The sequence below is a fragment of the Talaromyces amestolkiae genome (genome assembly GCF_001896365.1).
Source record: "Talaromyces amestolkiae strain CIB chromosome Unknown scaffold3.1, whole genome shotgun sequence".
NCBI classification, from domain to species: domain Eukaryota; kingdom Fungi; phylum Ascomycota; class Eurotiomycetes; order Eurotiales; family Trichocomaceae; genus Talaromyces; species Talaromyces amestolkiae.
Genome location: NW_024468039.1, coordinates 1,132,131 through 1,156,731, shown reverse-complemented (window position 1 = coordinate 1,156,731; position 24,601 = coordinate 1,132,131). Strand labels below are relative to the sequence as shown.

The following is a 24,601-nucleotide window of genomic DNA, read 5'->3' as shown; positions in this document are numbered from 1 at the left end:
CTTTTCTTTGATAAGCGCTGACTTTGGATACCGTAGTGATACACCGAGATCGTTGACCATTGGACGGAATCGCCGATACCGACGATACCCCGTAAATTAGGGCTAATTTCCCAACATGGAAGGTAAAGGGAGACGCTTGCCGTGGCAGATAAGATAAGAGGTTAACCTTACAGCTGCTTTTGAGCCCTCTAAAAACATTTCAGATCGTTAGTTTATGCATATCGTCACATCCAAGTCGATATCATTACTATTTGACTATCATACTACCGTAACGTCTCCATCAAGCTTCCATTTTGGGGAACCCTTTACGATTATGTGACACGGACGATAGCGCGACCTCTTCCAACAAGGGGGTTATTTATACCCCAGCAATTGCCCACGTGCTCGGGACTGGCCACGCCTTCCAGTCCTCTCTCTTCTCTTCAATATTCAAGTCACTCGTACAATTACCAGAAATCAGAGAGAAAAATGACATCCTCAGTCCTCTACTCCAACATCGCCAACCCTCCCCTACAAATAACCAGAGCCGACGGACATTACTTGTTCACTGAAGATGGCCGCAAAATCTTCGACGCCACCAGCGGCGCTGCCGTTGCCGCACTAGGCCACAACAATGCTGAAGTCAAGAATGCGATTGTAGAGCAGTTAGAGACGTTAGATTATGCTTATTTACCGTTCTTCACTTCTGCGGCGGCGGAGAGGATTTGTAAGTTTTTGACGGATTCGACGGGTGGGGAGATGGAGAAGGTGTTTATCGTCAGTTCGGGTTTGTAGAAACTTCTCAAGTGTGTGGTGCATGGATAACCAGTTAATTGATCCCATAGGAACCGAGGCTGTGGAGGCGTCCCTCAAAATGGCTCGGCAGTACTTCGTTGAGCTGGGACAAACCTCGCGAACAAAATTTATAGCTCGGAAGCAATCTTATCATGGTAATACGCTGGGTTCTCTAGCTACTGGTTTCCATAAGGGGCGCAGAGCGATTTATGAGCCTATACTAGCGACGAATGTGTCGCACGTGTCGCCGTGCTATAGCTACAGGGGTAGGAACGAAGAAGAAAGAGACGAGGACTACGTCAAAAGACTTGCTCAGGAGCTTGAGGATGAGTTTCAGGCTCAAGGACCGGGAAATGTGTGCGCGTTTATAGCGGAGACTGTCTCGGGAACTGTGAGTATCAGATTCTGCCCCGATTTCATGAATTAGAACTTGGGAACTGACGAGCACTTAGACTTTAGGCTGCGTGCCGCCTGTCCCCGGGTATTTTAAAGCAATGCGCGAAGTCTGCGATCGCCACGGCGCATTATTGATCCTAGACGAAGTCATGTCCGGCATGGGTCGTACCGGCACACTACACGCCTGGCAACAAGAAGGCGTGGTACCGGATCTTCAAACAGTGGCCAAAGGCCTCGGAGCCGGATATATGCCCATCGGCGCTCTTATGCTCCACAAAAAGGTGGTCGATGTACTGTCCAAGGGCTCCAAGGCTTTTGTGCATAGTCAGACTTATCAGGGACATCCGGTTGCTTGTGCGGCAGCTTTGGCGGTCCAGAACATTGTAGTTAGAGAGAATTTACTTGAGAATGTTAGAGTGCAGGGTGAGTTGTTAGGAAAGTTGTTGCAGGAACGGGTTGGTGGGCATAAACATGTCGGAGATGTGCGTGGTCGTGGATTACTTTGGGGAGTAAGTCTATTTTCTATCATTGGCTTCTCTCCTGATTATCATTCATGTATTGACTGGATTTATTGTGTAGGTGGAATTCGTCAAAGACAAAAAAACAAAAGAACCGTTTCCTGCACACGAACAAATCGGAGCAAAAATCAATGCAAAGGGCTTAGAAGAAAAGTACTCCATCTCGCTTATGCCAGGACCGGGTATTGTAGACGGCAGAGATGGAGATATTATTTTACTCGCACCGCCATATACCATTTCTGCAGCCGAAGTTGAGAATATGGTGAATAACGTAGCGGAGATTGTGAGTGAGGTGTTTGAGGGTTATGCTTGATACTTAGTTTCAAGGCAGCTCTTGATATAGGGAATTTCAATTGAGAGGCTATTGAATTAAAGAAGGGTATATAATTTCATAAGAACCGTAAAGATCATATTTGACGTTGGGTTCATAATCAGCAATGTGATTGGACAAACTATATCGTACTTGTAGTCATGTATCTCCGGCTTATCTCGGTTGTAACCAGCATTGAACATTCACCAATCCTGCTCTATTTTCCTTCATGAATCAAGATCGATCAGAATAACATGGGTCCATCAAATCCTCAATTGCCTATCGGGAAAAAGAGAAAGCGACCAAAAATAAAAGGTAATATCTCGTATATAAAGCCAAAGGCTGTTTGAGACCCCTCCAAGGCTCATCCGTCATTTAGGTTGTTATCAGTGCTCACGACGCAGAATCGACTGTGATCGCCAACAACCGAACTGTACAAAATGCATGACGAACGGGTTGACCTGTAGCGGATTGGGTATTCGATATCGATTCAATGGCAGTCTAGCATCTCGAGGCAAGCTTGTTGGTGAGACTATTCCATCGAGGCTCTCGTATGCTGGGGAGACCGATGCGAACAGTTCAAGCCTGATCATCAGTTCAACAAATGCCTCTCACAAAAATGCTCAACTTCGCCGTTCAGAACGGAAATGTGCTGCTCGCCATGACGAGGAGCTCCGGGGTCTGTCTGACGATCCTCGTATGTCCCCGCAGCCGCCTTTGGGTAGTACGAAAGACGATAAGCGGGCTACACAGGAAGATGAAGATGCAACAGTAACGATAGGGAGGTGTCTCACTCAGGTCGAGGGAAAGACTCAATATTTAATGCAATATTGTACAGGAGCCTTTCTGACTCGAATTGTCGTACTGAGCTGATCATTTTTCATCAGTTGCTACACACATCGCTCCCGCGGCAGCAGTAATAGATAGAGGCTGGAATGGCTTTCGAGACCTACTCCTACCGTACGCTGAGACAGAACCATTCGTCAGGAGCGCGATTGCAGCAGTTTCAAGACAGCACATCATCCTACGTGTTGGAGGTGACTTCACTTCCGATATCCGGGAATATAACAGTCTCATTGCAGAGTTGGTCGCGAGATCGAAAGTGTTTCCTCCCAATCAGGACATTGACAGCTTAGTGGTGCTCCTGCTTCTACATTATAGGGAGACCGTCAGCGGAGGTACTGGATTCAAGTATCTGTATGGCTCGTTGAAGGCATTACCGGATCTGACGATTCAGAATGGCTTGTCGGGKCAGTTGTATGAGCTGGCACGATTTGTAAATATACAAATCTTGAGGTAATCTATCTAATTGAGATGTATTAGATCATACTGATTTCTAATTAGACTCCGCCTTTTCGCCGAGCCACTTTTCGACGAAGCTGCTGGAAAGCAATATCTATCCGTCCATCGCACAAGATGCTTCGAATTCCTACGTTTCTGCCAGACGCTGCACCCCGAATATGAAGAGCTAATGAGACTTTTATTTGCTGCCGTCACCTTAGCATGCGAGGCCTACGTTCGACGAGCATATTTCGATCCTCCATCTTCCGAAGTAGCTCACCTAATCGAAACGTTCCGCCAGCTCGTCCGGCGAGTGAAATGCTACGGTAATGTCGTGGGTCAGAATATGCTTGCATGGCCATATTTTGTCATGGCAGCTGAAAGCTCAACAGAAGAGGATAGAGAGTTCTTTCTTAATGAATTGCAGGCACTGTATCAGGCTACAGGCTATCGGAGTGCTCTTCGAGGCGTGGAGACGATCTTGAATATGCGACAGGCTGGATCGAATATTCGATGGACGAGTTTGCTCGGTGGATACGATCAATTTTTGATTATGTAGTCCAAGTAAGAATATGATTTTTGAGCAGTGGATCAGGTGTTAGGGTTAGAAGTGATCGAAAACAGTAAGCTGCACGATTAGCATGAGCGGAGCCTATGGTAGCCCGTAGCAGCTACAATCAGAGTGATCGGATGTCACCTCATCACTACACCAACTGTCCACGACTCCAGCAAGGTTGCTGTTTGTCTTGATAAGCAACTATATTGCGAAGTTATTAGCACAAATATCATATTTCTAACACCATGGATTTCGCTTACGACCACATCCAAGAGGAGATCCTAGCTTCCAACCAATCCGACAAGCACGAAGACGGAAACCCCTCCACCGACTCAAAGAACATAGACCTCGGCGCCGAATTCGAAGAGACCTTTCGCGCCTTTTCCAACAGTCCCTGGGGCGCCAAGATTGGTGGTCTGTGGAGTAATGTGCGGAAACAAGGCGAGAGCTATTATGAAGGTGCCAGACAGGAGTATGCTGCGGTGAGCGAGGAGGCTACCAAGGGCTTCTCTGGTCTACGCGATAGTATTGTCGATAGAACCAAGGGGATTTCGCTGGGCGGTGCTTTATCGGCGATTTCTCCGGGAAACGAGGAAGCATCGGGTGACTCTACGACCAAAACTGCAGATGACGAAAACAAGGATGAAGGCGAATCGAAGGACCAGACACAACACGAAGAAGCCGAAGGGTTTATTTCAAGGTTCCGTGCCGAAGCCGCGAAGAGACTGAAGGAAATTGAAAAAGCCGAGGACGCAGCCGACGAAGCACTTATCAGATTCGGTACGAATGTTCGCAATTTCCTACGAGATGCCGTGAGTATCGCTCCGCCGGAACAAGGGTCCGACAAAGTACTTTTCGAGAGCAAGGATTCGGAGGGGAAACGCGTGTTTCATGCTACTCGCCTTGAAGCTCAGTTACATGCTATTCATACGAATTTGGAAGGTCTGAAAAAGAACCCGGATACCGAGCAATGGACCGAATTCAACAAAGAGTTCAATGTGGAGAGCAAGACGGATGATATCACCAAGGATTTGGAACAATACCCTGAGCTACGACGTGCTATGGAGAAGCTTGTTCCGGAGACTGTTGATTATAGCGAGTTCTGGTCGCGGTATTATTTCCTCCGTCTGGCTGTTGAGACGGAGGAGCAGAAGCGCAAGGAATTACTAAAGGGTAAGCCTAAGGTTCATTCGGCTTGGTCTTCTTTAATGCTAACACATAACTTAATTTAGGCGCTCATAAAGCCGCCGACGAAGAAGAAGTCGGCTGGGACGAAGACTCCGACTCCGAATCCGAATCTCCATCCACCCCCCACGTGAAATCCAAGCCGAGCGCCGCGTCCTCCCAAAACCTTACCGTTGTCAACGACTCCAACCTCTTGAGCGAACCCCGTCGATCCCACGATCAGCATTCCCAACCCGATAGTGAATCAAGCTACGACGTTGTCAGTGGTGCTACAAGTCAGMCTCCCGCCAGTCCGCGCGAAAAGTCCTCTGCAAAGGTCGAGGAAAGTGATGAAGATTGGGAATAAGTCTGTCCGATTTGAGAATATCGTGTTATGCTTTTTCTCATCCCTGGTCCGAGCGGGAGTTATTGGGAGTTTGGGGCGTATATATTCTAGCACGTGGTGATGCTCTTCCACGATTTCTTTGATATAATACCGCGTATGATTGTCAGGTTCCAGTATTTCACTTTTGATCTGATATCTGGCCTTTGCTTCTTTGATTGATAAGAAAATTACTCTATCTCGAACTACTGTGTTGCAGACTCCTGCCCAACGCTAGGACTTGTCCCCAAACCCTCATCTGTAAGCGCTGTAGTAGGCCGCCTAGACAACGGCGATACTCTAGGCACAATGCCCTTCTTTCCGCCCGCAAGTCCCTGTCTAACGGTCTGCCTGGGCAGACCCGGCGATGACAATGGCGGTGTCTGCTCTCGCGACGACCGTGTCTGATACTGCTCTTCCGAAGCACCAGGCGACGCAGGATCGACACTAGACTCTCGATACGCATATCGAGCCGGTGTCCCTGTCGGCGTCCAATGACCATCGTCATTGTACTGATACTGATAATCCTCCCCGCGACGCTTTAGTGGTGACTCATCGTATGGGTCCCAGCCTACTTTCCGCCTTGCTTCGGCGCGCACGCGCTGGCGATGTTGCTCGTCGCCTCCCGCGCCGGTGCTGGAGGATTCCTCGAGGAAGAAGTTGAGGAGTTCGTCGGTGATTGAGAGATGGGATTGTTGTTGGAATTGTTGGAGTGATGTGAGGCGGAGCAGGGTCTCAAGGAGAGATAGTGAAGTACGGATGTTGTTGAAGAGGGGGTTGGAGGCCGTGGACGCTGATAGATCATGAGATGAGAATGAAATTTGCTGTGTCGAAGAGTCTTTCTGATCGTCAAGTTTCAGGTTCGCCATCTGGGATGCAGCGTCAGTGGCCTCTTCTTCATCATCGACATCAGTCTCATCTTCATCTTTGTCTTCCTCTTGATAGACCTCAAAAGCCACCCATTCCGGATCCAAGCCAGGTGGCAGACGCCAAGGTGCAGGTATATGGCGTTCAGACAAAGATTTAAAATAACCCAACTCCTCTTCCTCCGGTTGTGTGGCGTTCAATTGCGCGTCAAGTTGTTCTTGTAATTCATCTCTTGCCGCCTGTTTCTCATTTGTCTCCTCAACCAGAGCCTCTTCGCTCAGTTCACTGTACATAGTTTCATTCCTATCAATCATTCGACGTGGTGGGATAGCATTGATATCTCGCTTGAGCAGTAGCACCGGGCTGTTGGTTTCACCCTCACTTCCAATGTTGAGCATCTTACCAGTGTCTGCGTAGAAAATCTTGGATATTTGGTGAACAGGAATAATTTCTCGCAGGCCAGCAAGTTTAACTCCTTCGTAGGGTGCAGGGTGCGCTTCATTATCTTCGAAGTTATGCACTCTGTCGTCGTCCAGATCCTCGACAATCAAAATCTGATAGGCAAATTCGTCTACCCTTGCCGTAGCAGGAAGATCAGATTTGTTCGATTTTTGTTCCGATGTATCAGCAAAGACGTCCATGGGAACTCTCCTCAGTTTCACGCGGGCTTTGTGTATGACTTCCTTCCACGTCGTTTCGCGAATGTTCTCTTCATCAAAATGCCTTATGTGCCCGCTAAAAAGCATGTACATTGATAGCGTAAAAGTTGGACCGACTTGTACAGCCCTAAAAGGCTTAATCGAGTATTGTGTATCGCATGCACTCAGAAAAGTGCTGGCCTGTAGCAAGCGAGATGGCGAAACCGTGGATGGTAGAGTCGTGGAAAGTCTAGCGCCAGATGTCGTAATTGCCAGATTCATTAATGGTACTGCGTCCTCAATTCTTTCTAGCACCCTACGAATATCGGTTATAATGAGTTTAATCTCAATCTCGTTCTGGGCTCGTGCTTTGGATGATAATGCTCCTCTGTGGGCTAATTCCTCTGCCGACGCTGCTTTTTCAAGTCGTCGTGCAAGTGATTGTATGTCGTGTCTTATTGCTTTGGTAAGGGAAACGGCAGATTCGAGTGATGTGTTTCCTCTGGCAGCTATCAACTCAATCATGTCTATTGCAGGCGAGATGACCTGAAATTCGGTGTCAGTCTTTGACCCAAACTTATTCCATGGATGACGAACCGTAATCTTGCTTTGAAGCCTCTGTTGCAAAGCCAGCAGTTCTGTTCGTTCGGTGCCTCCAACATTCTATATCCATGTGTCAGCTTGAAGGCATGCTGAAACTGTTTCAAATGCACCATACTTTGAGCAGTCTGGTTGACTGTTGGATTGCATATGTCGCGGTGATACTTATGCCAGACCTATTCGCAATGTTAGTTACAGTCATATGTCGAAGGTTCTGCGTCTTTATTACCGAATAGCATAGTTCATAGCCTGGTTGGTGATCTGTTACGGATATCAGAGACGGCCGACAAACAAACAATAAATAGGAGACCCCACCTTGGACAAAAACACCTCCATTTTGGCATGGAAGAATGATTTTGATGTATGTCACCAGCTTGATTAACAGTTGATCAACAAGAGGTCTGCAGAATTTTGTGGAAGTTGAGAATTAGTGGTTGTATTGAGACTGCAGAAGTGGCGTGTAAACATTGAGGGAATGCCCGCTCTATTTTTACTCCTCAAGGAGAAATGAGAGTCTGGGAGAACGGGCCACTTCTTTTTGTTATCAAAGTCTACCAGTCCCTATTATTGGCTCGAAGATTTTTTTTKGATTTTATTATGTACAACGATGTTCAAGGATTATTGTGCGTGACAAAAGCTGCCTAAGGAATTGCTTATGGTTCCTCGATACCTGAATGCCTCAATGCCTGGAGCTGTTGCCTTGATGCCTTATTGAGCCGCCAGCCCCTGCCTTCACTAGACGCGCGGCTGATAAACCAATCACCATCGCAATGTCCCGCAGGCCCCGCACAGCTGAGTCATCAACTCGGTGCAAAATTGTAGCCCCTCCACTTCTTACTTGTTTTGTCTCGCAAGAAAGAAGGAGAAGAGTCTACACACGACGTACGAGGTGGTCTTTTTTTAAAATAGCCTTGTCCGCAGTCTTGCTTCATTTTTGCTTGTTGTCGCATACTTTTTTTTCGTTTTTTTGCAAAAGCTATCATCATGGCTGACCAAACTCCCGACAACTGGGAGGAGGMCCTCTCCAGACAAGCCGACAACATGAATTTGAACAACGGCAACAACAACTTCCAAGCTCAAGCGGCCTCGTTCCAACCCGGTGCAGCATCTTTTCAGCCTGGTGCCAACACCTTCGTTCCTGGTCAACAGTTCCAGCAATACGGGTACCCTCAATACCAGCAGCAGCAACAAGGCTATTATCCCGCCTACAACCAACAACAGCAAGGATACAACCAGTATGGTGGCTATGGACAGCAACCGGGTAACTACAACCAGATCTACAATAATCAATATAGTGGTGGTGGCTACAATCAATACTCGCAACAACAGCAACCTCAAGCTCGTCAGGCTCCTGCTGCCCAAAGGGCTCCCGAACCCGTCGCCGCGGCTGCGCAAGCCCCCAAACCCGCGACTACAACTGCTCCGAAGGCCAAAGTTCTCTCACTCGGGGATAGCACTGGTGCCCCGAAAGCCAAGGTTCTTTCTCTTGGTACTCCGGCAGCGACAAAACCCACCAAGGACGAAACCGCACCTGGCGATAGCAAGGGCGCAGCTGCTGCGGAGGCTGCTAACAAAGTGACTGCCGCTAAGGCAATCGAAAAGACAGAGAAGAAAGCAGAGGCAAAGGCTGCAAGCAGCGGGAAAGCTTCACCTGCCCCGTCTTCCGGTCGTAATAGTCCCGGACGCAGCAGCCCTTCTCGAAGCGATGGTCCCAAAGCCACTCGTGACGCCGATGCGGTTAGTCGTGAACAAAAGGCCGATGTTGACGAAGCTACGTTGAAGGAAATCTACGGCGAAAAGCGCGAACATGTCAACCTCGTGTTCATTGGTCACGTCGATGCCGGAAAATCGACTCTCGGAGGTTCCATATTGTATGTCACTGGTATGGTCGACGAACGTACACTCGACAAATACAAGCGCGATGCTAAAGAGGCTGGGCGTGAGACATGGTATTTGTCATGGGCACTGGATTTGACAAACGAAGAGCGTGCCAAGGGTAAGACCGTCGAAGTCGGTCGCGCTTTCTTCAAGACTACCTACCAAGGACCTGACGGCGAGGTCGAGCGTCACTTCACTATTCTCGATGCCCCCGGTCACAAGTCTTTTGTGCCACACATGATTGGTGGTGCGTCGCAGGCCGACGTTGGTGTGTTGGTCGTTTCCGCTCGTAAGGGTGAGTACGAGACTGGTTTCGAGAAGGGTGGTCAGACCCGAGAGCATGCCCTCTTGGCCCGAAATACCGGTGTCAAGAAGCTCATCGTTGCTGTGAACAAGATGGATGACCCCACTGTCGAGTGGGCCAAATCTCGTTTCGACGAATGTACCGTCAAGATCGCCAAGTTCTTGGAGAACTTGGGCTACAAGAAGACAGACCTGACCTTTATGCCCATCTCTGCCCAACGCACTCTTGGTATCAAGGACCGCATTCCCAAGGATATCTGCCCTTGGTATGACGGGCCTTCTCTTCTCGAGTATTTGACCGAGATGAAGATGCCTGAGCGCAAGATCAATGCACCTTTCATGATGCCCATTAGTGCCAAGTACCGTGACATGGGTACCATGGTCGAAGGTCGTATTGAATCTGGAGTTTTGAAGAAGACCAATAATTACATCATGATGCCCAACAGAGAAGAAATAGGCATTTCCGCGTTATACGGCGAGACTGAGGATGAAATTGCCACTGCAACCTGTGGTGATCAGGTCCGACTCCGTCTTCGTGGTATCGAAGAAGAAGATATCCTTCCCGGTTTTGTCCTTTGCTCGCCCAAGCGACCAGTCCACTGTGTCTCAGCATTTGAAGCCAAGATCCGTATCTTAGAGTTGAAGAGCATTCTTTCTGCTGGTTATAACTGTGTTTTGCACGTGCATTCTGCTATTGAAGAAGTTACCATTGCTGCATTGCTGCACAAACTCGAGCCCGGCACAGGCCGTAAGAGCAAGCGTCCACCTGCTTTTGCCAGCCGAGGCCAGACTATCATTGCCCGTGTTGAGGTCACTGGTTCCGCAGGTGCAGTCTGCGTGGAGAGATATGAAGATTACGACCAACTGGGTCGTTTCACATTGCGTGACCAGGTAAGACCTTCCTCTATTATACCACTACCAAGTATTCTAACATTTTGATTTCCAGGGACAAACAATCGCCATTGGTATGATCACAAAGCTGCTCCTTAACGAAGATGCCGCTTAAAATGGGTGTGACGTATATGCATCAAGTCTTACAAGATAAGCATTTGGACGGGCTTAGGTTTTCTATTTCCTTTTGTGGATTCTGTGATGATTATGAAAATGTTTATGCTCCAGTTTAGATTTTTGCATTCTTTAAGTCAGTGAAATGTGACTCGAAGTGCTCTCTCTCTATATCTCTAGTGAATTGCAATTGACTCGGATTGTGTCAAATTCCCCTTAAACCCTTTGTAACGTCTCCAAAGCTCTAGACGACAAAGAGAACTCTCTTTTTGCGTCCTGTCAGATGAGACTAGCTCTGCGACGAGCCTCAAGGGAAGTATCATCCTCATATAATTGCATCCATCCCCACAGCTGTCCATATACGAAGCCGCGGACAGGATTGATGAGCAATGTCCTTGTAGTATCGCAGCATAAGTCGTGTTCTGGTTCTCACCATCGTTATCTTTGATGTGAGTGAAACGATTTAGTACAAGGATCCATGCGAGACTGTAGTATGCCACTGTTACCACGGACTCTTCCGAGTCTGAGGTTATAGGACATTGATAGCTTGAGGATAGGAGTGATTCAACTGGGATATGATATTGCCATAGATCAAAGCCATATAACTTATTTTCTCTCGCCTTGTAGTCTCCTTCGCTTTTCGTCATTGTCGTCGTCGTCGCCGGAACAAGTAATTGCTTGATAGAATGCAACTCGATCATCAATGGAAGTAGCGAGGCCATGGAGTCTGTAGTATTAGGATCTAAACATAGTGACTCTGGTAAAAGAGATGTGATTATATCCACGATATTGTCCAAAAGCGTCTTGACCTTGTATTCGAACGGGATTGTTTGCCATTCCTCAGATGCGAGGAGTGGCGGATGCCCTCTGATCAGAGAAACAAATAACTGAATGACACAGCAACATCAGTATCTTTTAACCTATGATAAGATATCTAGAGGATGTAATAGGGCTCTAGACTTACTGTATGAAACCTAACCGTCCTAAATAAATCATGAAGATGGCCCCCTTGACACATCTTCGGCCCTAGCTCCTCCAGAAACCGACCAGCTGCCAGAATATGCTCAACGTACGCATCTGGCGAAGTCAGCGTGAATAATTCGTAGTATGCCAACATTAAAGCCATGGATACGTCTTCGGCAGAAATGTTCATCTTTCCTGCTTGTCCTGTTGTTTTACCTTGTGATCGAGGAGAGGTCACAGGAAGAAGGAAAAGTAATCTCCCTCTCATCCTTCGAAGACTGACCCCATACCACTTTCGTGCCTCGTTTGCATATACTATATCATCATCGTGAATAGCACTATATAAAGCTAGCGATGTGGACAATATGGATGACTTGTGCGCTATATGCGCTCCCTCTGAAATCATGGAAAGTAGATGGATCATCCAATCTGTTGGGCGTGTTTTGGTGATGTTTGGTTTTGCGAAGTACGAGATGAGCTGGGCTACAATTTGGGTTTCGTGGATATTGACTGTATGAATCGATTTGATAAGGAGTTCATCTCTGGGTGAAGTGGTGCCTTTGGAGGTCTTTTCAAGTTCCCGATGTGGTGAATTCTCAAGTCTTGAGTGTTTTCGGGGATTCTTGTCGTCGACGAGAAGATACACATGACTGTTCGATGTAGCTCCGGGGCAGGACACTCCAAGGCGTAGACATTGTGAGCATGATGGCTGTTTTTCATCACACTTGTACACATGTCACTGAAAGTCACTGAGTACATCTCAAGATTATTATATGGCTCACCTTGACTTTTCGCCTCCTGCATACAGCGCATCCTTTGCTTCTACCGATACCTGAACATCGGACCATTTCCCATCTGATATACTAATGTGTCGATAAATTATGGCGCTGATAGATAATATCTATGTTCAGTGGATAGATGGATGTAGGATGGGAAGTTCTTCTGGCTCAAAGCCCTAACCTTTTTATTTTGGGATTAATGGCGCTAAACCCAGTTTGGAGATTATTGCGAGCAATTATTCATCTATCTTCTCAAATGCTTATATGCTCCCAATCCCTCCATATCAGGTGTAGAAAGAGAAAGACATCATGTCATAGTATTGTTCCTTTCTGTCCCCTCAATCGTCGGAAGCCAATTTCCTCTGTTTCTGCAATAATACTCCTTCTTCGGCACCCACGCGTCCTTCCCCTCGAGGTTCATCGTCCCACTAGTCACAATTACCGCCCCCTCCAGCAAAGGATTCATATCATTCGTGATGAACAGAGGTGACCCGCACGTGCCACAAAAAGACCGGTTCACGGTAACTCCAGCATCGGTCTGGCTGTCATGATATGTCCTCAGATTGTGTTCGCCGGTATGGATTCGGAGTTTCTACGGCATGATATGTTAGACGAATACTAGAATGAGCATCGGTTGAAAAAGGCAGAGGGACTGAGTACAATTTTCTTGTAAAAGGCGTTGGCCATGAAAGCTGAACCAGTCGCTTTTCGGCAGTTATTGCAGTGGCAGAGGACATTCACTATGGGAGGGCCGAGGAGTTCGTATTGAACTGTGCCACAGAGGCAATTTCCGGTCATTGTAGATTCAGCCATTTGTCAAAGCATAGGAGGGTAAAGGGATAATAGAGTATAGTAAGCGGAATGAATTGGGGGTTGTTCGTCTTTTAAATCTTTATTGCAGGGGATCCTATTATGGTGGTACAGCATGAAGGTGTAATGAGGATGATGTGCTGGTTTGTCAGATCCTCGCAATAATCGACATATTCGGAAGTGGCTGGCAAATTTGAGACATATCAACCACCAATATGCATGCCGAGTTGGTGATTATCTGGATATTTATTTGATTGAAAAAATTGCTAGACAAATACCGTCAACTGGTGCAGGAGTTGTCCGTCCAGCTGACTATTTATCTGGACATCTTCAATACGTGGGGATCAAATCCAGACGCTATATACACTTCGAATCTCCAATTTTGATGCATGATACATACTGCATGTTTCACATCAATGACCTAAGATCCTAGGACTCTTCAACAATCTTCCCATAGACTATGACAGCAGCCCACCCATCAGTGGTCAGATTGTCTCCACCCTCGATATAAAACCTGGTCTCCAATCCCTTCGTGACATACCAAGCCTGCGCCAACTTGTCCTTTTCGTTCGAGAACTTCCCCCTCAATTTGACAACATTGCGCAAAACTCCATTTTCTTCTCCCGGACCAAAAGTTTCGACTCTCACCGTCACACCAGGAGCTAAGTACGTCGGCAAGAAGATAACTTCTGTCTCCCAAACCTTGGCCAAGACTCGCACATTCTCACTTTCCTCGTCCGGATGCGGTTTAGGGAATTCCAGCCCAAAAACATCCTCATTCGGAGGATAAAACTTCCCCATCCCATACGCAGCATCCAGAAAATTTCCAACGTCATAGAATAGATGATTCCACAACCAGTATATCTCGTTTCTCCAGGGATTATGGAGTGTTTTCGTGTCTGAATTGAGTGGTAACTTTGCTTGCTCTTCTTCCGGTAGATCTTGATATCGTTTCATGACGGGACCGACGTCTTTACAGTCTGGTGTTGGAGGGACGAATGTCCATGCTTGCCGCAAGAAACACGCTACTGTCCACTGCGCGGCGTCCATGCTGAAGTTGATTTTGCGAAAAGTTATTTGGGACACATCGTTCAAGTCCCAGTCACCGTCTAACATTGAGAACATTTTGACTTTTTCTACTATAAGACGCTGGATGGGAAGATGGGCAGAGATGAATCCAAGATGGATTTTACGTGAGTAATAACCACCTTAGCAGACAACAGGCTGCCCTCTCAAGCGCCAAGAACATGACTCACAGAGCTGTATCTATATAGATATGATGCGCCAATGTCACCTAAATTGGTTTAGGGCGGCGCAGTGAGTATTCGCCAAGATGTTGGTGGCTGGTATCTCAAATGGAATAGTCTAATATCTTCTATATTTTGGAGTATTGAAGGGGTATATGCAAACGGCAAAGAAGAAAACTGCCTGAGAGTGTGAATTCCATGAGAATCTCAGCTTCGACCCGTTTTATCTGGCTTGAAATCCGACGAAAAAACGTCATAAGTCATAATATGTAACAGTAAGAGAAGGCCAAAAGCTCATTATTTCATATATGCATGGGTATTTTGTATCAAACACAAAGGGCAACTCAATCACCGCTTCTTCTTACCCACAACCTTGGTAAATCCATCCTCATCGACCTCAGGCTCAACCCTTTCTCTAGGCGGTCGCGACACCAACGCCGGCGCATCGCCCATCTCTTCATCCTCATTCTCATCATCGTCGTCATCATCATCATCCCCATCCGTCTCCTGATCCTCATCCTTCGTCTCAACACGCTTGAATATAGCAGCCTGCTGTTCCGCCCCTTTCCTCTCCGTCCGCTCCTTATATTCGGCCCACATCCTATCCACATCTTCATAATCACCCAACTCAATCTTCCCTTTGAGCGTCATAATCTGATCCGCAACCACMCCCGCCGAACCATCGTCAACCGCAACGTCGAATTCGTCGGTCATCACTTGCACGAGAACATCTTCAATATCGTAGGAATCCGTCTCGGGTCTGGTGGAGATGATGTCGGAGATTGCGCCGCAGAGCCAGTCGCGTTTGTCGGAGGAGTTTTGGCCGCCCCAGGAGGATTGCACGGCCAGGGTTAGCGCGGGCCAGGTGTTGAGGGCGAGGGTGATTGCGAGGTCGAGTTTTTGTTGCTTCTCGTCAGAAGCAACGGGGGTTGCTGTGGATGCCATGTTTGCGATTGTGTGTTTTCTTCTTTCTTGAAAAATACTTGATATGTACCACTGGCCGTTGTTGTTGTTGCAGTCTTCCAGAGTCTGCCCCGCTGCGGTGCCGATGCTTCAATGTCAACGATCTGATCGCCCAGGGATGAGAATGCAAATGATACGGTGAAAATAAGTCTCAGGAATCTAGTTCAACTTTTGGGTAGGTAGATGCGCCAGGAGAACTGCTGAAATAAAGGTAATATAGAATCGGTGAAGTTGGTGACTCGCTGCAATGAAAAATTTCGAATGTGCCGCAGCCAACTCCGCTTATCGTTATCTTATCGCCATCTTATCCGCAATATATTTCTGCCTTTATTTCAAGGCGAAATGACTGGAAAAAATCGCTCCCTGTCGAGGGTTTAGTATTCAACTGCATCGCTTCATTGGACGAGATCGAGCTCTAAGTCCCAGGTGGTTAAAGAATAAAGTCTATAGGGAAGGCTTTGATGATGCAACGCACTGAAAATTTACGACCTTGGCAGCAATCGAATTTGAAATAATGCAATTGTATAAACAATCAAATCTAAATGCAACAAATAGCTATATACCAACCCAACTTAACTCCATACATAGACAAAGAAGACAATGATATCATGAAAACCATCGAGTCCGGCTCGCGTAGGGTATTTACCGGCCAAAAGGATTCCGCGCCGCAATGCTTCGAATGAGACATGCCAAATTTTAATAGTGCTCAAAGCTGAGCCATGTCGTTCAGAATTCTGACTTCCTCGCCAGGCTTGAAGGCAGGCAACCCAATGAAGGGGCAGCCCTCGCAGCGGAACGCATCTCCCAGGGAACAGCTGTTGCAGGAACCTGTCTTTCCCTGCACGGTAAAGTCGACTTCATCGTTGAGTTCGTTGGTGTTGAGTTTGAGAACATTAAGGTTTGCATTGGCTTTTTCGCGACGCTCGGCGTCTTCGGCTTCAAGTTGGGCGGCGAGACCACAGGTGCAGTCTTTGCAGGCGCGTCGTCGCTTTTTAGCGGTCTCTGGTTTGCATTCGGCGGCTACCAAGATTGCATTAGTATTGAGAAGTGATTGTTTAATATGTGAAGAAGAAAACTTACGCTGCTGCACAGGCCTGCCAAGATCCTCCTCTGCCAGCAAATCATCTTCATCAATCAATTCGTCGTCATCGTAATTATCAACAAATCCAACAGTCTCAACCTTGACAGGTTCTGGAGCAACCTTATTTTTCTTCTTATTCAACCCGAACCGGAGGGGTACGGCGGCTTCCTGGTATTGCGGTTTCTCAAAGGCGCCATCCTTCTCCACCAAACCAGCCAGAATTGCCTCACGACCTTCGGTGGATTGAAAAGGGCCGTCTTGTAACTTCAACTGTGCTGAGGGCTTCATTGCAGGCGTCAGGACATTGAAAACATCCCGAGTAAGCAGGCCAAGAGCCTCGTTTCGTCGAGCGCCATTGGTGTCTGTGAGAACGAGTACGAGATCGTAAGTGGACGTAGGGAGCGTGACGAATCCGGCAGAGAGGCGATCCAACATCTGCAAATCGGTGACGGAACGATCGAATGTCGCAAAAATGTCTCTCAATTTCTCCTCATGGGCGGCAATCGAGGGGGGTGCGAGGAGCAGACTGCGCTTCTGAGTTACATTTTGGGCGGGAGAAAAATCAAAGTCGGCGGTATTGTCGATGAGGACGGGCAGGGAAGGCATTTTGTTTGTGTGATTCCCTTCTGATGAGTCTTGCCGTTTATTTTAAACACGCAGAAACAGACACAGAAGCGCTGGACGAGAGTAAAACAGCGATTATGGCTTKTCGCGAGGAGGGAGKCTGATTACCAACCCTCCAAAAGTATCCGAAGTCGGGGGGGAAAAGTCGCAGCCCCGCTGTCTGCCTAAAATTTCAGGCGTCATTTGCCACGGGCCGGACAAATCAGGCTAGCCTTTTTCCGGATCTTATCGCTGATATTTACAAGTGCTCTGATTGGTCAATTTCCGTACAGTATATATGTAATTCTATTTATTATACTTAGAAAGCGTACTTTACACCATACCAACCCAAAGAGAGGATATGTTGGTCTAGCTACGGTCCGTATCACGAAGCGTGATTTCGTGTTTTGGTGCCTCATCCCGAACCAATCCACTTGATTCCAAGCTATTCTGACCTTCTTTCTGAGGCTCACGGAAGTTCGAGGACTCTTCCATACAGCAAATTATATCACTCTGTTTGTGGTAAGTGCCGCAGGGTTGGGTCTGATTTTCAGTCAAATCTTTCAGTATCGCCGAGTAAGGGCGGTATTCAGTTTTAAAACTGAAACTGTTGCGAACTGCACAAACATATTAGCATCGTCCTTGTCCTCTGTGCCTTACGAGGTAATCACAGACTTCGCTATTATCATCCTCCCGGCGCCCCCTCTGACTCGATTACACATACTATGGGAACGGAAGCTGATATTGATCATTACTTTTGGCGTTGGCTTCTCCGTGATCGTGATAGATGTAGCCCGGATCTCACAGCTTCGAACTACTATCATGAATCGCCTACACCCGGTGGGTTCCGCTGTTGTCACGGATATAGCCCATCAAGATTATACTTGTTGTTGACCATCTCTCCGTCTTACTTTTTCCCCCTTCAAATTTTGCGTGACCTGCTGATTCATCGTGCAGTCGGGATTTATTTCCGAGGAGAACTTTGTCGCTTTTCAGGCTAGCTCTAATGAACTCATCAGGCTTCGCGTCACAATTGGCAGAGTACATATATATACTTTCGCAATTGAATTCCGCTATCCTACCAACAATGAGAATACGTATGGTCGTGGATCCACCTACAATGATTGGACACCTTCGAAAATCATCCATAGCGCCAATTAGTAAACTTTCAAGGGTTACGTCGGGAAGTCATTTCCAATCTTCTTCGAAAGACTTAGAGAAGCACCAGCTTTATCTCATAAGGTTATTAGATTACTCTAGATATATAGGTAGAATGATTAGGTAGAAGCAATGGACGTCACGGTTACCTGTGATTAACTCTATTCGAAAATCATGCCCCTCAAGATTACAATTGTATATTCCCAATCAAGTCGGCGGCATATTCCTCTTCTTCTCTTCGTGTTCATGAACAACCTGAGAGCGGCGTCTTCTACATACCATTAATTTTACATTTAACTGGCCAAAACATTTAGCACATTGCCCAAGATGCAGAACCCCCCCAACCTAGGAGAACTCGCTACTCCCGGGAAATGCCTTGCGGATTTTTCTTTGGTCCCGGTAATGCACGCCATAACGACCGTATGAAAACTCACGGTTAACGCTCAATATCTTCTCTATCACAGATTGGAGATAGCTCGACCTCCTATGCTCAGCAGATTGCCGCCATACAGCGATTGTGCGAGAGATCTGGTGTGAAATACTCCATGCATGCTACAGGAACCACGCTTGGTACGTACACCAGGCATTTTCCATAAGATACCCAGTGTTCTAACATATGTTATTTTTATCTCGGTTAATAGAGGGGCCATGGGATCAAGTAAATCAAGTCATAGGTTGTGCTCACTCCCTGGTCCACCGACAAGGAACGGGGAGAATACAGTCAGATGTTAGACTGTCTACAAGGTAATTATACCCTCATACTATGCGTATAGAGCTAAAATATGTGACGCTGATTATAAATAGAACGGACAAGCCACAGAGCATGGAATCAGAAGTTGCCTCGGTCAATAAGGTCTTAGCGGCTTGATGACTAGAGCATGTGCGAGGTTGGCTTCGAATATTCTCTACGCCTTACAAAGAGTTATTTAAATCGGATGGTATGCCTCAGGGATGGCATCTTATAAGTCGTTTCTCTAGGTGGTAATATGATTCATAAAAACTTATAAAATCCAAATTGTAAACCTTCAAAAGCATGCAAACAATAACCAAGTTCACTAGTAAAACAAATAAACATAAGACACCAGGGAACCAGCCCCAGATCTTTGAAAACGAATTGAAATGAAATAAAAATACCAACAGCAATATTCCTACAACAGAATCAACCAAATTCCATGACTGTCTATCTTTTAGAACCTATGCGGGCAACGCATTGCCAACAAAAACGACGAGAACGGCGCAAAATCTGGGCCTATTAGCATAAGAACCATAAAATCGGCTTTTGAGGAAACACACGCAGCGTTCGTTGCAAATATGATTTCTGAACTTTTACCAGCCAGATGCCTCGTCATGAATGCGAATATAATTGCAAACCCCCATAAACATGCCATTCGATCCCAAGTTGAGTGTATGGCATATAGTGCAAACATCGGCGCCACAATTATAGTGGGAACGATAATGACGACAAGTTCAGAGAACCAACTTGATATATCTTCGGTCCCCAAGACATGTTCACCTTTATGTGCGGGGTGTTCGAAATAGTTGCGTATGCAAAATGGCAGTTTCTGAACTACAGTTAGGGATCCGGATCTAAAACGATATATTGGGGACATGGAACTCACGGCGACCGAAGACTTGAACCATTTAGACGTCCCGACTTTGTTGAAAAGACTAACTATGTGCATCGTCATGGGGCTTTTCTGCTGCAGATGATTGGTAAAGGGGTTCATGAGGTCAATCTCCTCAAGCCAGGGCGTCTGCTCAACATCTGTCTGAAGCTCTTTCCGAAGGTTATTTTTGAACTGCTCAAGGACAACTTTATGGGGTGTCCTATAGGATTGAATCTTCGAAAACGAATCGAGAAATACGTCTGTAAATTAATAATAGCGACTATATATTAGTGACTTCACAGTTCTGATTTTTATCAAACACGCACAATAAGTCGCTACTTACAGTAATTGTAAAGCTTGAGTTGCAAATCTCGTAGATACCCTTCTTCCGTCGAGGCTTGTGCGGCCAATTCTACGTCCGATGCACCGTTTGTGTGAAGACGAATACGTGCCCTAAGAGCATCGCTCCTATGTGCCTCTATTGCGGTGATTTCTGACTGGAGTCTAAGAAGTACTGAGTACCCCAGGGACCCAAATTTGCGTAAATGAGCAAGGCTGGGTCTCTCAACTAAGCAAGTTATCATGTCAGATTCACGTGGGATGGCCATTTCCACCTGCGATGTAGATCACTGATATGTATATAAAGCCGAGATAAAAAGGTAATTATCGGGCTTGCGGGAAGGGTTGATGATAGCTGGGGGTTTCTCAACAGATACTGTTCTGTCCATGTTCCTCGTAATCAAAGACGCCCGAGAAAGGTCCTTATTATACCCAATCCCTCGATTATATTTGTTCAGCCTCATCAGAACATCTTCTCGATTCAATTCCATGTTCATGCACAATTCAAAATATCAAGGCAGCGCAAACATGGCATGTGTGTCGATATCCGATGTGGTGTAGTGGAATCACTTTCTGTTGGCTCCCTTCCCATGACTAAAGCCACCATCTTGACAGCGTACCAGACTTACATGCACAAGCGCCTGTGAAACACCAGTCAAGATACAAGCCAGATACGTGCGTAATGGTGTCCAGATGGAAATGAAATTTGCGGCGTAGGTAGATTGATACTACCCTGAAGCATGGCGTGCGTATGTATGTTCAGTAGCAGGATTTCTTCGGCGCATATCTATACTTGCATACGTGTCACTTAGGCCAGTTTCAAAAATTTATAGCGGCAATCTTTTGATGATTGGAGATTTTTCGGCGCTCAGATGAAAAGAGAGCATTTTTTAGACTGGGAGCGAGTCGCTCCCTGCAGATATACTGAAGAATGGTCCATCAACCGTTGGGCCAAAACGAGCTTGATGACCCACGAACATGTCAGAATTAGATAAATAGCCGCTAAGTCTAATCAGCTAAGAATCGTTTTATGTTTCGTGTACTGGAGGGGGGTGAACGAATAGCACCGTGATGATTTCACGGAGAACCCAGCGCTAACTCTCAAATCGAGCATGACATTCGGATTATTAACTTCTTTTCGGGAAATACTTGTCATAAGACTTCAGTGGAAAACGAATGGAGTATTCCCTTTGCCTTTCTGAAATCGGAGGAGTTCCATGAGACTTGACAACGGCAAGGAGCCATTGATGGATTGTTTGCGGTTGGGGTTCTTGGTGCTCATTAAGTCATATTATCTTCCATGACAAAATCTTACTAAACTTAGAGCCTGATCGGCCGCCATTCCATAGAGGCTGTCCATGCAAGAACATGGACTCCAACCTATCAGTTAATTCTCCTTCTAGACAGACTAACCACCGACGGCGTCTCACGAATCATGCGGCCCTAACGCAACGAATTCATTGATTCATGCTTTGGAAAAGATAGGTGAACAACAGTATGGTGAGTAGATCAAAATAAGCTAATAATTCCTTAGAAAGAATAATTTGCATACCTGTCTTTACATACAATCCAAGTTTACTATGCGCAAGTACTATCTTAAGAGGGTTCTGTTTGCAAGAATATAGATTTTTTTTCAATCGATTAATGACTTGACGTAAGCCCACGGTAAACAAATCGGCTCCTGTAACAATATCTGAGCCACTAAATTTTTATTTTTATCAAGGAGAAATCGTTGTCACCAGGAAAATATTGATCGCAAGGCGCTTACGGGTGAGGCATCCCGAGTACCTTCCCTTTTGGGAATCTAGCCCTAATTACACGGCAATTGGTATCAATTATTCCCGCCAATAAAGAAAAATAAATGACACTGATCTGGGCATTAGAAGATTTGAGTCTAACATAGATGTATGTGACCTTCCAAGAAAACGGAAATTTGACCCTCGAAACTGGGGCTGGGTAGTGATCTTGACAACCAAATTATCCGGTGCTGCAATGGGCTCGACTCCGGACGTTCCTCCATACCTTGCCAATACATTCAGACCGTGACTTATTTATTCTCTGCGATGCGAAAACCTACCCATGGTTTTTTTTTTTTTTTTTTTTTTTTTTTTGGCTTGAAAAAATGCGGAGTGAAGCATAACACCTTCCCCACGTTCCGGACTCTCCTCTTCTGCTTAGCAGCACATGTTCTTAGCCGGGACAGGTGCCGGGGTAGCTCCGGATCTCGACATGGAGAACGAGACTGGAAAACGCTCTCATGCTTACAGGACAGTTCTCAGGTAAAGTTTGATATTGTATCAAATTCCGAAGTATGTCTCCTGGGTCCAGAAATTGGTTACCGCGAATGTTCTTGTGCCTTGTTCCGGTTATAGAGAAGGAGTCGTACGAAGAAGATACCAAGTGCATTTTTTCAATCTTTGTTTTCGAAACAATTTAATCCAGGTTTCAGGAAACACCACAAGGGGGGAAAAGACAAAACTTCATCATGGAGGTCAAAAGGCATTTTTCCTGGCGCTCACTAGTCACCATTGCTGCGCTCTGTCTCTTTCATGTCACCGCCGGGGAAACAACGTTGGGTCAAACCCCACAAATGGGCTGGAACTCGTGGAATACCTTCAAGGCCATTATCAATGAATCTGTTATTCACGAAACTGCCCGGCTTTTTGGTACGCTTGGACTACAGAAAGCAGGATACAACTACGTTGTCATTGATGACGGGTGGGCGAACCACTCTCGTACTGCAGACGGATATCTACAAGCAAATGTTACCGGATTCCCATCTGGTATCAAGGCACTGGCAGACAAAGTTCATGCTCAGGGCTTGAAGCTCGGCATTTACAGTGACAGTGGAATTTTGACGTGCGATTTCAAACCGGGTAGTTGGGGTTACGAAGAGCGAGATGCACAAACTTTCGCAAGCTGGGGTGTAGATTATCTAAAATATGATAACTGTGGTGGTTTCGAAGGAATGACGGAGGCGTCTCAAGTCCGATTTGGCACAATGAAAAATGCTCTTGAGCTTTCTGGTCGAAAAATCTTTTACTCGGTGTGTGAATGGGGGTTCCAATTTCCATGGCGCTGGGGAGGAGGTAAGATTTAATGAGACGATTTTAATTATTTTCATTGTGTCTAACCTTTATTTTGCAATAGGAATTGGCCACTCCTACAGAATCTCTGGTGATATTACCGCTTCCTTCACCAATGAGACCGGATGCGCATGCAAAACTGCCTACTGTCTCAACACAGGGTACGCTGGCTGCTCTGTTTTGACTATCATCAACAAGATGCGAGAGATTAGCCAGTATGGCGTTCAAGGGCATTGGCTAGATATGGATATGTTGGAAATCGGAGTCGCCAACATGACTCTTTATCAGCAACAGACCCACTTCACGTTTTGGTCAGCCCTCAAGTCGCCTTTGATTATTGGTGCCGATCTCAGTAGATTGTCGAATGAGAGTCTGGCGATTCTCACGAACAAGAACATCATTGCTCTCAACCAGGACTCTCTTGGAAAACCCGTCAGCTATGTAGAAACATTAAGTGAAGACGGGCTATGGCAGGTCTGGGCTGGAAACATTGAGAGTGGATATGTTGTCCTTCTATTGAATGAGAAGAGCTACCCTCAGACTATCTCTCTTCAATTATCGAACCTGGGACTTGGGACCCCCCGCAAGATTGTTGAACTGTGGTCCGAAAAGACATTGAAGACGAACGCATTTAATGGGACCCTTCAACCTTATCAGACTCTTGTATTCAAGATAGACACTGCCTGAATCCCTATAGCGGCAACAATGCTTTCTGAGGAGAACCGTAAACCTCATTGCTGAATCAAAATTTTCGATATTTTACATTTGTCAGATTTCCTTTTCGCATGGACACAGATAGTAGTGTATTCTTCTTGCTTGCTAAATGAAAGAAAATGTGAGTCACAATGCCTCGAACGGGTTATCGTAAGAAAATATTCAAATCGTCATAGCCGCTTATCGGCTTKCTAGCTAATTGTAAGATGTAAAATTCGAATTAGAACTTCTGGGGGCTTTCAGCGCCGATGATCGGGCACAGTACGATTAAAAGTTTTAAGTGAGCTTTACCGGGGAAGTGACCGGAAGCACCACGGAGCAATTTGCGGACTGGAGGATTTCCTATGTCGATCCGTTAGAGACGCGTCAGAAGGTTATTCGGCCGCATCTGTGCAGTTCACAGGCTGTGCCGAGATTGTAAAATCAAGTACCCCGTAGGTAACGTTGAAATAAGTCGAATGTAGTGCGAGGCATGAACTGTACCTTAAAGTAATCCTGACTTTGAAAGCATATGTTCAAGTAAGGCATTCTTGTTGGTGTAACTCCCCAAGTTCATATCAAATTTCCAAAATCCATTGC

At 46.3% G+C, this 24,601-nt stretch overlaps 8 protein-coding genes across 8 annotated transcripts; 4 read left to right on the top strand and 4 right to left on the bottom strand.

Moving 5' to 3' along the window:
* Positions 1-468: 468 nt before the first annotated feature.
* On the top strand, positions 469-3,838 carry BHQ10_002425 (uncharacterized protein; the record flags this gene model as incomplete). Its single annotated transcript, XM_040874570.1, has 7 exons — positions 469-766; positions 825-1,165; positions 1,227-1,679; positions 1,750-1,982; positions 2,466-2,695; positions 2,886-3,255; positions 3,343-3,838. 7 exons carry the CDS (start codon positions 469-471, stop codon positions 3,836-3,838), a joined length of 2,421 nt encoding a protein of 806 aa, XP_040730930.1.
* Positions 3,839-4,080: 242 nt separating this feature from the next.
* Positions 4,081-5,366, top strand: BHQ10_002424 (uncharacterized protein; the record flags this gene model as incomplete). Its single annotated transcript, XM_040874569.1, has 2 exons — positions 4,081-5,008; positions 5,068-5,366. The coding sequence occupies 2 exons, from the start codon at positions 4,081-4,083 to the stop codon at positions 5,364-5,366; spliced, it is 1,227 nt and encodes a 408-aa protein (XP_040730929.1).
* Positions 5,367-5,587: 221 nt separating this feature from the next.
* Positions 5,588-7,822, bottom strand: BHQ10_002423 (uncharacterized protein; the record flags this gene model as incomplete). Its single annotated transcript, XM_040874568.1, has 5 exons — positions 5,588-7,432; positions 7,484-7,549; positions 7,605-7,662; positions 7,716-7,747; positions 7,802-7,822. 5 exons carry the CDS (start codon positions 7,820-7,822, stop codon positions 5,588-5,590), a joined length of 2,022 nt encoding a protein of 673 aa, XP_040730928.1.
* Positions 7,823-8,470: 648 nt separating this feature from the next.
* On the top strand, positions 8,471-10,673 carry BHQ10_002422 (uncharacterized protein; the record flags this gene model as incomplete). Its single annotated transcript, XM_040874567.1, has 2 exons — positions 8,471-10,558; positions 10,614-10,673. 2 exons carry the CDS (start codon positions 8,471-8,473, stop codon positions 10,671-10,673), a joined length of 2,148 nt encoding a protein of 715 aa, XP_040730927.1.
* Positions 10,674-13,653: 2,980 nt separating this feature from the next.
* On the bottom strand, positions 13,654-14,349 carry BHQ10_002421 (uncharacterized protein; the record flags this gene model as incomplete). The annotated part of the gene is made up of 1 exon (XM_040874566.1): positions 13,654-14,349. The coding sequence occupies one exon, from the start codon at positions 14,347-14,349 to the stop codon at positions 13,654-13,656; it is 696 nt and encodes a 231-aa protein (XP_040730926.1).
* A 470-nt stretch (positions 14,350-14,819) lies between these two features.
* On the bottom strand, positions 14,820-15,416 carry BHQ10_002420 (uncharacterized protein; the record flags this gene model as incomplete). Its single annotated transcript, XM_040874565.1, has 1 exon — positions 14,820-15,416. The coding sequence occupies one exon, from the start codon at positions 15,414-15,416 to the stop codon at positions 14,820-14,822; it is 597 nt and encodes a 198-aa protein (XP_040730925.1).
* A 724-nt stretch (positions 15,417-16,140) lies between these two features.
* BHQ10_002419 (uncharacterized protein) lies at positions 16,141-17,121 on the bottom strand (the record flags this gene model as incomplete). Its single annotated transcript, XM_040874563.1, has 2 exons — positions 16,141-16,454; positions 16,515-17,121. 2 exons carry the CDS (start codon positions 17,119-17,121, stop codon positions 16,141-16,143), a joined length of 921 nt encoding a protein of 306 aa, XP_040730924.1.
* A 5,586-nt stretch (positions 17,122-22,707) lies between these two features.
* Positions 22,708-23,995, top strand: BHQ10_002418 (uncharacterized protein; the record flags this gene model as incomplete). Its single annotated transcript, XM_040874562.1, has 2 exons — positions 22,708-23,311; positions 23,373-23,995. 2 exons carry the CDS (start codon positions 22,708-22,710, stop codon positions 23,993-23,995), a joined length of 1,227 nt encoding a protein of 408 aa, XP_040730923.1.
* Between the last annotated feature and the right edge of the window lie 606 nt (positions 23,996-24,601).